Source organism: Puma concolor, chromosome A2, assembly GCF_028749965.1.
Source record: "Puma concolor isolate L17-30 chromosome A2, mPumCon1.1.hap2, whole genome shotgun sequence".
In the NCBI taxonomy this organism is placed as follows: Eukaryota; Metazoa; Chordata; class Mammalia; order Carnivora; family Felidae; genus Puma; species Puma concolor.
The window spans coordinates 127,638,080-127,650,914 of record NC_141668.1 but is presented as its reverse complement, the minus strand read 5'-3'; the positions used below and the strand labels follow the sequence as shown (position 1 = coordinate 127,650,914).

The following is a 12,835-nucleotide window of genomic DNA, read 5'->3' as shown; positions in this document are numbered from 1 at the left end:
TAAATTATAATTAATGCCGTCGATTTACCTTTTTGTTAATGTATTAAATCCACCCATATCTTTTGCGCACCTGTCTATGAGATGCAGGCTGTGTGTCCTGGTGGTACAAGTCTGAGACCGAATGTCCCAGTTTTACCTTTGACAGAAATGAGTCCTGTAGCTCAGACCGCTTGCATTTATAGGAAACTCCTTTCAGTTTGCACTCTCTGCTCTTAAAATCTATATAAAATCTACTCGCTGCTCTCCAGGAGGATCAGTGTCCACATTCCTGCATATCCCAGCGAACAGACCTTCCTTACAGCCCTTCTAACTCCAACGCTGCCTCTGCTGAAGTCCTCTTCCCTGCTCAACTCTTAGAGGTTTTTTCCTCTTTCTTGATCTTAGTTTTGACCTAAAAGTGAAACTCTTCTTAATTCTGCCCCAAGTAGTGCACTCGCTAAAATAAAAATTCATTCACATAGTCTGTCTTTTGCACCCGAACATGTGTGGAAGTATGAGGGAGGAAAGACCCGAGAATCATCTTTTATTGAGTAGTCTTTTTCTGAAAGTCCTCTAGCACGCTGGAAGTTGATTTTACTTTTCTTTCTGTCCGCATCCCCTCATCCCTGCTCATTGCCAACACAGACCACTTTGGTCCCTTCAAAAGTATCCTGTCTGGGGTTCCACCATGTCCTCTGGATCCACCATTTTCCTAAATCAGAATCCCAAATCTCAGGCATCTCTAACGTCACTTTTGTGGGGTGTGAAATGTCCGTGTACCACCTATACTCCTATTTGTTTTTTTTCAATCAAATTGCTTTGATTTTAGGTACGTAAATATGTTAGAAAGTACACATTTATTACCACTCTATCTAGAAAATTAATGTAATTCATCATAGATAGATAGGAAATCTAAAAATCCCTGTGTAGCTATTAAAATTTAAAAACATTTATTTCCATAACACTTAAGTGCCTTGCCGTACAACCAATTATACCTACCACACACAATGGTAATCTCTCTTGTTTACCTCTCAAGGTTACTATAAATATTAAAAAAGATGACAGAAGTGAAAGTGCTTTGGAAAGTAATGGGATTTTAATTTAAAATAGGCTCTCATGCTCTCTCTCTCTTTTTCTCCTTCTCTGTTTCTGTGTCTGTCTCCTTTCGTGTCTGTCTCTGTGTGTGTGTGTCCCTGTCTTTCTTTTTCTCTGTCTCTAAATGACAATGCATGCAAAATCCTTATCACTGGGACCTTAATTACCCTGAGGGCTGAGCAGGAGGAACCTGCAAAGGAAATGCAGATTGCATATGTGACTCCAAAGACCTTGCTCAGAGTAAAACAATTTGATGGAAAAATAACAGTATTTAGCAACAACCCTGAAGTCAGTCTCCCTAATTCCAGTACTGCAGGTTCCTGCAAATTGAAGTCAGTAGGATAGAAGCTCTATCTTATGTCTGTGGGGGGTCTTTGAAGAAGTGCCCTCATTCCACACTAAATATATAAACAGGAGTAGTAACACATTACCCAGGGGCTCTGCCCCATTCCCTGGGAAACCCTGCCTTTTATTTTCTACATAGGTTGCAAATTTCGAAACTGAACTTTCTGACTAAAACATCACAAGGAACAAATGGACTTGTTATGGGCTGTGTCTGAAAAGAACCACATATTTCGTGCCATGGCTCCCATTAACTGCTGTCAAGGGGCCTGGAGCCTTGTTCCCTGGAAATCACTCCCTTTTCTCTAATGACCAGCACAGAAGTGGCAGCAGAGGAAACTATGAGTAGGATTGTTCCTGAAAGGACACAAGTTCCCCTCATTTGCCACCAGAACTTATACCTCCAGCCCTCTTTGCTGATGACCTGGCACAGAAGCTAAGAACTGAACCTGTGGCAAAACTCCCTCAGACCTCACGGTGGCCAGTGGTCAGTTTGGCTTTTTTGCTACTATGTTTGAAGACTTAAGAACCCAGGCTAAGACTTTCCTCCCAAGAGGCAGGACAGATTGTGCTCACTTGCTTTTGGAAAAAAAAAAAAAAAAAGAAATTCTGCTTTTCATTCTTCTTTTCCCCTTCCTCTCTTTCCCTCCTCCCCTGTGGAGTACTCAGAGTAATGTTCTGAATAGCTGAAAGTGTTTCTGGAGTTAGACTTAGGGAGGAGTACATATCCAGCCCCTGTCTCGCTGGTCTTGGGCAAGTTACTTAATCTTTTGAACTGTGGTATGCTTATTTACAAAATGGGTGTCATAGTACCTACATCTCAGGGCCACCGTGAAGATTAAACCTTATGATGTTTCTAAAGCTCCTGGAACTGGGAGAGGTCTCAGTAAAGAAGAGAATTCTCCTTCCTCTATGCTAGAAAGCCCCTTCCACTGCAATTTTCCGGAGCGCTTAGCTGTTCAATTCAAATGTTTAACCAAGATCTAATAAAGACCGACTATCTTTGGATTAGTGAGTTTGATGCCCACAGTACACTAGGTTTTCTCTCGGCCAGTCAGGACTCAGCAAAATCCTCCCGTCTTCATTTTGGTAGAAAGACATACCTTACTGTCACACACCACTGAGTCCCCATCTTCCACACACAGTGTTGCCTCCTTTATTCATCTGAGAACTTGACCTGTTCTAGAAACTCCCCTTTGTGCACTCGAGAATTATATGTATCATTCATAAATTCTAGCAAACACAAACAGCCCGAAGAAATCTCTTTAGAGATTATTGACTGAAAAGATACTAGCATTGTCCTCCCCAAAGAACAAAAGGTGGGAAAATGAAGATATGCCAAAAGGCACAGCCCATGACCTGGGAGAAGCAGGGTGGCCTAGGATTTTTCTGGCTCCCGAAACACCAAGCCAAGAAGTGATTTCTGCCTCCCGCTGAGCTGCCTTGCTTTCTGAGCGGAGAGGTTCAATGGCCCTCCATCTAACAAGTCCTGTCAAGTTGGCAAAACATGGTCTGTAATGAAATACAACGTGATGTGGCAATACTTGGAATAAAATTCACATACTTTTGACTTCAGGCATTTTTTTTTTAATTTATTTATTCATTGAGCATTTGAGCTGGGCACTGGATGGACAGAAAAGGAATTTTCGGGCTCTGTCTTTAAGAAAACATGATTTGTTAAATCATCAGATACTGAAATGAAAAATGGAAATGAAACCCATTTAAAAATTCAAAATGTCCAACTTTTGGTGATGTGCAAGTATCATTAATACTATAATTAAATCCACAACATCATTTATTTTGCGCTTAATACCTTTTAAGCATTTTAAAGACATTACATCATTTTTCCTGTGTGACACATGCTATTATTAGGTTCATTGTAAAACTAGAAAAAACTAGGGCCACCTGGATCACTCAGTTGGTTAGGTATCTGACTCCTGATTTAAGCTCAGGTCATGATCTTGAGGTTCATGAATGGAGCCCCACATCAAGTTTCATGCTGTCAGTGCAGAGCCTGCTCGGGATTCTCTCTCTCCCTCTTTCTCTCTGTCCCTCCCCTGCTAACATGCACATACTCTCTCTCTCTCAAAATAAATAAATATATATTAAAAATGCATATAAAACTGAGATATAAACAGACTAATTAATATGCCCTAAATCAACAGCAAATATGTGCTGAAGTGACCATTTGAACCCAGAGTCTTACCTGAAACCTGTGCTCTCGATCATTTCATTTCTTCAGTGATAACCTTGTACAGAATTCATTAGTGGCTTGTTTAATCTTTGCATGCCTACTTAGATTGCTTCTTTTCTTTCCAGAAACACTGAAGATCTCCACGGCAGTGTAGATCTGACATCTCAGTTAAGTAATCTGACATCTCAGTCTATCTTATGCTATCAAAGTTCCATCGCTCCATCATTCCCCTCTGCTTCTCTTTCATCCAGCTAGTTATAACTGTAGGGAATATGAAAGCTTAATAAGAGGCAATTTGGGAATAGGCCATATCTAGTATTTGTGTGCATATATATATATATATATATATGTATTTTTTTTGGTCGTAGATGTCACTGCTATCCCAGCATTAGTCAGACAAATGAGTTCTTTATAGAAAATCAAATTCAGTCTTACATGTACATTTTAATAGACCAAATGAGTATTCCATAGTTGCTCACAATGTTCCATGTAATAAATACTTTTCTCTCCAAAAACCTAGATGTTCAGCTGATAGAAAGGAATATATCAGCCCCTCCTCACTATTATCCTATATGTTTTTTTTTCTCTTAAGCACCATAAGGAAATGATTCTCAGTGAATTCATTATTCCCAGGAAACCAAGAAACAACTTCTCCACTTATTTATGAAGTTTTATAAAAATCTTTTTACATAAAAAGAGGGGAGGAATTTTAACTCAGATTATAAATGAATTTGACACCAGAAGCTCTTAAAATACCTCCTTACTTCATGCTTAGATATTAGCATTCCCAATTTATGTTCAATATTGAGACTCAGCTATTGCCTCTTTTACAGGATTTGACAATAGCATTGTGCTTTATTAGGTTATGTCATGTTATGTTAGTGAGTTATGCTAGGAAACACAATAATATCATGAACACTGTAGCTGAGCATATAGCATCCTGAACTTGATGGTAGAAAATGAAAATGGTCTAAGTAAAGGTATTTTTGTATGCAACTTAATAAAGTCCTGGGAAAATTACTTACAGAACCAAGATCTTCAGCTTACTCCAAACCACCGATAAAAATAAGTAAATAAAAGGAAAGAGTAACATGAACAATTTGATATTCTCATGAGTGGCCCTCTTCAAAGGGGAAAACCGAAGAGGAGATGTGAATTCAGAATAACCTTACTATAATGTCTTGATATTCTTCAAGAGTACTTGGATTTGAAAAGTTACGAATATCATATCTAGGAGTTCCATGAGACTAATACAGAACTAGAAAATTATTCTTGGTATCTCTCACCATTTCCCTTTTGCTGGGCAGGGTATCAGTGGTTTCTCACCCAGCAAAGTGTTTTTGCCATAGGCCAAAACAGAGCACATACCTCCAAGGTGGAGACTGTTCAGGAAGGTGAGCAGGCACTCTTCAATGCTACTGACTCCAGTGCAAACCTTCTGTGCTAAAACTAATGCAGAATTTGCAAGGGGGGAGTAGTATTCTACTGGTGCAAAAACAAAGAGCAGTAAAAGAAACCTTGGAGTTTAGAAATCAGATTCAGTGTCCTCAAAGTAGCAGATAATTAGCATTGTTTTTGAAATGCAGAGAGAGAAAATGAGCCCTGTCTCTGGTTTGGGGGCAGATCATAAGGTCTGTGTAATGGGGAAGCTCTACTGAGAGAGGCAGTACAGTCTGGCAGTTGAGCAAATGCCCCCTAGAGTCATGGTATTTGGAATTTCATTTTACTTCCTTTACTTATAAGCTGTGTGAACTAGGGCAGATCTTTCCGTTTCAGAGTGTGGTAGTGGGAGCTGGAGGGTGGTGAGCTTTGTAGAAGAGAGGGGGAGGGTTTTAATTTCTCTCTGTTCCTGAAAGAGGACTGGAGTGGGAAGTTTATAGAAGAAAAAGAGCAGACGTGAACAACAGAGAGAAGAACTATAGATTTTTAAGAACCAAATATCGAACATTGGTTGGATTCATCTCACTAAATCCCTAAGATTGATAGAGGCACAAATACTGCAGTGGTGGTGCTTCCTATTGGGAGGGGCAGGAGCTGAGTATCTCTCTATGTTGGCCAAGCTAAGCTGTTGAGGTCTTTGTTTGCAGGGATGTGAGGGTGGAGATAAATGAGGAAACACACCTGGAGAGGACACAACGAGGGTTCTGAAAAGTGAGGATATTGGGAATCAAACGATTTCTAAACTTGAAAAGGTAGTACTTCCTCCCCCAATCCAGGAATTTGCAGATTCTTTGGAAAGGCACTAACCTTTTGTGTTGTTTGTTTGAACGGAGTGGTAGTTATGCCCTATTTTATATCTTGTAAATGGCAGGAAGACCCCAGCGAGCATTTGGAAGCAGAATAGCATCATGATTGAGAGTGTGAGCTCTGGAACCAGACTACCTCCTTTTCAGTTTGGTCTTGACCTCTAGAAACTGTGGTCTTTGCTCTGTTGCTGATCATTTATGACCCTCACTTTCCTTCTTTGTTAAGTGAATGTGGTAGCAGTACCTGTGTCCCAGGGTCACCGTGAGAATTCAATGAAACTAACTTCACGGAGTGTCTGGCATGTAGTAGTTATTCTTGACATATGCAAGAAAGAAAAAAAATATTTAAAATATGAAAATAATGTGTGGCAAGTGGATAAAGATCCAGTTGATATTATTATTCACCTTTTGAACAACTCAGCTGTAGTATGTCCTGCTTGAAGCATGCATGTTTTCCTGGTGAGTATCTGTCCCAATCCCTGACTTTGTGGGTGTTGTCCTCCTGCTCTGGGTAAATGAACCCTGGGCACCCATAGCCTTCCTCCAAGCTTATGAGAGTTGGCAAACCGCTGGCCTCCTTCTGTGTCAGGGGCTGACGTTGCCAAGCACATCCTCTGATAGTGATCCTCATGCCTTGGCAGCAAATAATACAGTTTTCTCACTTTAATTAGGCTGAGATTCATTCCTACACATGGCAGCTGCAAAGATGTATTGTCCTTACAATTAGATGCTGCAATACTTAGCATTGCTTGGACTTAATTTTAAGTACATTTTGGTGGCCCCTGTCCCTCCTCTGTACCTTGGTTGCTCCAGGAGAGAGCATATGGCCCTATAATTCTTTAAAGCTCATTTTATGGGCCATTCTCAGGCACTTCCTGCTGGCCTCTGGAACAGAGCCTTGTTTGTGACTGCATTTTTGCTTATGCTCCTGCCAAATGCTTCCTCCAAAACCAGCAATAAAACCACAGGATCCGATAAGCCATGGTCATCAGAATGGCTTAATGAGAGCAACCTCAACAATCGAGGTCTTTAACAACAACCGTCACTGCAGGACTTATACCTTGAGCGCAAGGACAGCCTGGGCAGGTCACCTTTGTGGTTTATGGGAATTTCTCCAAATAATACAGAATTTGAGACCATCTCAGAGAACGATCTCATGCTAAGCTATTTTCTCTTAAGCAAAAATGGATAGGACAAAAATAGAAACTGGTGATTCTTTCCGGCCTCTCCATATATAAGAATAAATCTAGTTTTTAAAGGAGTTACAGAGCAAAGAAAATTTCATTGAATGCTCCAATGGCTACCTAATTCAGTCAGCCTTTGACTCAAAATAATCTGAAATATATCATGCCTCTGGCTAGCAAAAAGGCTACAAGTTGGATACTTAAAACAGATCTTTATCAGGGGTGCCTGGGTGGTTCAGTCCGTGAAGAGTGTGACTCTTGGTTTCAGCTCTGGTCATGATCTCATGGTTGTGAGATCGAGCTCTGCACTGAGCGTGAAGCCTGCTTAAGAGTCTCTCTCTCCATCTCCCTCTGCCTCTCTCCAACTCACCTGTGAGCACACAAGCACATGTTTTCTCTCTCTAAAAAAAACAAAACAAAAACAAAAACAAAACCAGATCTTCATCAAAGTGTATTCACATAAGATGGCACCTAGTTTAAATAAGGCAAAATTATATTTTGTCTATCATTTATGTGCTGTTAAACAGTTTTAAAATCTGAATTATTAATTGAAACCTGTGAACTAGTATCATTTTGGAATGACTATGTTTTGATAGCTAACAGGACTTGTTTGACTTTTGACAGATGTTGATTTCCTTTCATGTCAACTATTAGATACCCCATTGTAATCATAAAAGGCATGAAGAAATTATGTTACAAGCGGATCCTATATAAGTGGAAATGAACACAGAATATATTAAAATATCAGCCATCTTATCAACAATGTGTTATAATGGCTTCTGATTAATACTGAGAACATGATTGATGTTACTGGGGGTATGACACACTAACAATGTGACATTGAGAAAATTCAATCCAAAGCTTGTTAATTTCATAGAATCATTCAAATTCTCATTACTCCTTCATGACAGTTTTTTGTTTTTGTGACCATTAAAAAATAATGACAATTTAATGGGACCTTTCAATAATGATAGTAGGAAACACATTTTTTTCAAATGCTCATCTGTTGTTACAACAAGAAATAGAAACAGTGGATACAATATATTGATTTTTGGTTTTAAAAAGAGTTTGTTAACTTGATTCTTATTGAGTCACTTTTAAAATTATGCAAACGCAAGTCATAAAGAACTTCCAAGTCAAAGCAGTAGTTCACGTCAATGGTACCAACATATGTAGGTTGATTTAGCTTTTTCAAGGCCAAAGAAAAAAAAAAAGCACATTTTTGATTAAAAATCCTCTCTAAGAAACAGACAAGGCATGCCAGGTCTTGAATTAGTGTAAAGCGAATGGCTGCTAATCAAGAGCAGGTGGGGGAAGAAAAGGGGGTAGAGCTGGGGATAAGTAGAGTTTATATTGGCCAAATATTTGTATTATTAAAAGTCGAGTGTATATAAGAATTACTAAATTTATATATCAGACCTCTTACTTTTCATGGATACAGAGCAAACATATGAAAAATAATCTTTGGGAAATAACTGAACAGCAAGGATGCTTCAAATTGAAACATTCACCTACAAAAAATTTTATTGGAACCAAAATATGCTATTTGACTTGTGTTTGCAAATTCATTCATCTTTACTTTGTATCAGGAAGATGAAAATATAGTGTCATGACTTGATCAGTTGGTATGTCATAATCACAATAATTACCACATATTGATTATTTCCTCTATAACACACTGTAGTTTAGATACTTTAAATTGATTATTTTATTTAATCCCTACCGCAACCCTGATAAGTAGGTTTATGTATTGCATTTTTTCCCTTCCTCAATGATTTATCCAACACTGTCCCATCCATTTCACTGAGAAATTTGAAACCACCATGAAAAATGTTCTCATCTAACCAGCAAATAACCCTACTGTCTATCTTATATCAGTAATTAATATCTTTTTTTTTTCTTGATACCCCTTTCTTAAAAAGGTCAGTGCTTCCACAGGAGCTCTGATTACCACTTTTCTGACTTTTCAAGAACTTCACCCTAATCTGTGTCTTAGAATCAGCAATCTCTTTATCTAATTGTTTATATCAATATAGTACCACTGCCCTCCAAACTCCTCCCTGTTCTCGAAATCTTACCTCTCATTCATAGCCAACTCTAAAGAGTTTACACACCTGTGATCCCCATATTCTTATCTACTACCTACTATTCACCCCTCAATCCACTTTAGCCTCTTCTCCATAATTTTACTTACATTTCTCCTGTCAGGATTACGTATGACCTTCATGTTGCCTAATACATTTTTCTGTCCGCATCTTATTCCATGTCTTAGATGTTGCTTTCTACCTTTTTTCCCTTTTTCTGTCTCCCTCTCTCCTTCCCTCTTTCCCTCCCCTTCCTTCCTTCTTTCCTTTCTCTATAGTTCTCTACTTTACCTGTAAATACTGGAGATTTTTAGAGTTTGATTCTAGATGACTATCTACCAAATTGTTCTTGCCAAAAATTTGAGAGTCATCCCATGGGGATTACGTGCATTCCTATGGCTTTAAATGCTATATATATGCTCTTAAATTTCATTTTCATAAATCTGGACCTTGCCTCACCTGTGAATTCAGGGCTCATATGTCTTATAGCTTACATGACATTGTCATTTAGATAACTCATGGATAAGACACACACAATAATCAAAATAGAAGTCTTCAATCTCTCTAAATCACACCACAAATTAATTTCAATTATACTACAGTGAAGTTGTTAAGCAAAAAAGGCACACACAATTTATAATCTTTATATTTTTAAAGATAAAGAGAGCTGTAGGTAAAGATCTAATAATCTCCACTTCCATATCTTTCATTCACGTCCTTGAGATAACCAAGGTGAATAATAAAAATATATATATTCTATAATTTTCTCTATACCAATTAAAAGAGACGCTCATATTTAGGTTTTTACTTCATTCTTTCACAGTGGGATAGGTCATAGCAATATTTAGCACTTTTTTAACTTAATAGTCTAACTCACTTTCCAAGAACTTTCCACATGAGTCCTTTATATTTAATAAATTCTTTCTAATCATGGATGGCATTCCATTCTATGACCTTGTGGATATTTTTCACCTTTTGCACTGATTTATTATTCAGTTGTTTCTTGGTGTTCCCTTTTTACTTTTAATATAATTCCATTATAATATAATAGCCCCAAATGTCCTGATTACTGCAGTTTCTCATTGACCCCTGCCCACTATGTGCCCATGAATAGTGCTTTCTTTCAATATTATGAAAATTCCCTGCTGTTATCTACATCTAAGTTTTTAAACATGTTTTTCTTTCTGCAAGGAATATTTTCCCTTCTCCATATCACCATTGCATGGCTGTCTCTCATCCATAACATCTGTATCCTGTTCTTTTCACTTACAAGATAGGTCAGTTAGATAAAAGGTTAAGCTCCTGGGGTGCCTGGGTGGCTCAGTCGGTTAAGCGTCCAACTTCTGCTTAGGTCATGATCTCATGATCCATGAGTTTGAGCCCTGCATCGGGCTCTGTGCTGACAGCTCAGAGCCTGGAACCTGCTTAGGATTCTGATCTGCCTTTCTCTGCCCCTCCCCTGTTGGTGTTCTGTCTCTCTCTCTCCATCTCAAAAATAAACATTAAAAATTTAAAAAAAGAAAAACAGGGTTAAACTGCTATAATACAGAGACCTCAAAATAAATGCCTCAAACAATATAGGAGTTTATTTATCTTTTCTATGATGATCCAGAGTGGATGTTCCAGATCACCTGTGGTTGTACTCCATGCAATCACTCAAGTACCCGGGTTAATGGTGGCTCTTTCAACTTGACCAGGATCTTTCCTGTCATTGGCAATCTAGATGCTGAAGGTATGGGTGGAGAACATACAACTGTGGACATTTCCTTTCACACATAATAGGTAGAAGTTTCACTCGTTTCTCCTTACCGTATGAAGTGCGAAGATGTCTGCGAAACGTAGCCTCTGGTTGGAAAAGTATATTTGATCTACAAATCTATTATTATGGAAGAAGGGAGCATATATCATTTTTGTAGACAACCAGCAGCCTCCACACCCTAATAATTATCACAATTTGTAAATTATACATTTGTTGCTTTGTTTTTTAACTTGTATTCTAGTTTTCCTCTTAGATAACAAGCACAATAAGGGCAATGTACATGCCTGATTCATTTACCAATACATATTCTCTCCTTAATACGCTTCCTGCATTTGAGTAGGGATTCAATACAAATTTGTTAAAAGACTAAATGAATGTATAAAAGAATTTTACAGGTGAAAAAAACCTAAGGTTCAGAGAAGTTCAACAATTTACTCATTCCTGGATCCTGAATGACCATTTTCCAGGAATGTTGAAAGATTTGTACCTCCTGTGGATGGCTTAACAAGATAACTAGTTAGCTTTCTTCTAACAGTGAATTTATATGATTGTTTTATGGTGTATGGATATTACAACACTCCAAACAAGATCATGATGCTACTTTTTGAAGGAATAGAACAAGAAAATGAGAAAATATGTCTTCTTTCTCATTGGTTCAGTCACATTGAACTCTTTCCCTCACTCTATTCCATCCTAAGTTCTCACAGACTTCATGTGCACATCAAATACCAACCATTAATCTAAGATGCTAGAAGATTACAGCAAACTTGCTGCATATACACTTTTTTTTTTTAATCACACCTTCCCTGGGCAAAGAAAGTAAATATGTGCTGGATTTTAAAGATTTTCTGCTTGGCTACAGGCTGCCTGGGAGAATAAAAGTAAACAGATAGTAGATATTGTTAATAAATGTTTTCATCACATACTCTGATTATATGAAAAAGGAAGAAGAGAAGAAAGAAGAAAAAAGAAGGAAAAAAGAGATTTTTAGAGATAAAAATCAGTGTAGATAAATTGATCATCAACTAAATCTTCTGGTCAGCCAAGTATGGGTGTCCATTACTGTTAAGAATAAAAATAAGTTTGAGATTCTTCTTTAACGTGTTTGTTACTGCAAGATGATTCTAAAGCTGTTTTGTTTGTTTTCCAAGATATTGAAGACTTTGAAACCAAAACAAGAAGCACAGTGTCCGTCCGAGAAGGTCAAGGTGTGGTGCTTCTCTGTGGCCCACCACCACACTTTGGAGGTATGGTGGGGGGTACTTTGGGTCACACCATTAATGTGGTCTCTTGATGAGTAAAGAAGGCACATCTTGAAGTCAAAGATAGCTCTTCATCAGATCAAAAGGAACTTCAAGTCCCTTCAAGTTCATCCTATCGCATCTGAACAGTTCCATTGTAAATCATTTTTAAAAGAATTTTTTTCATGAAGTCACTCGAGTGAAAATGAGTACCTGAGTACCAAGTAAAAATGACCCCTGATGCAATCTGATGCTTGTCACCCTGAATGTCAGGAGACAATTTGTTTAACCTCCTTTGGCTCAGTTTCCTCCTCTGTAGAATTGAGACACAAACTGATAATCTGTATTACAGTGCTGTTGTGAATGTTGAGTGAGCTAATGAATGCAAATTGATGAGTGTAATGGCTAGTACTTATTCAGAAAAGAAAGCTGAGATTGTTATTTCATTGTTACTATGGACATGCATGGAAAAGCAAATTCCAACATTCCTCTTGGGAATCTCACCTTAACTATTGTGAGAGGAGAGTTACCACATTAATTACAAGCAAATTTTGGATGGCACCAAATCAGAGTATCTTCTAGCAATGGTGAAAACATGCACTCGACACCATTCTCTAGTTTGTAAGAATCTGGACTGATCCATGAATTGACCTGTTTGTTGCCAAGGACCTAAACCATCTACTCATTCGCACCCCCTCAGGGTTGCATTTG

The 12,835-nt window shown here is 38.1% G+C and overlaps 1 protein-coding gene across 1 annotated transcript in view; it reads left to right on the top strand.

The window, feature by feature from the left end:
- Positions 1–12,835, top strand: part of CNTN6 (contactin 6) — a 290,327-nt gene that overhangs the window by 157,736 nt on the left and 119,756 nt on the right. The window contains 1 exon segment of the mRNA XM_086697579.1: positions 12,035–12,130. Within this exon segment, the coding sequence (XP_086553705.1) occupies positions 12,035–12,130 (96 nt within the window).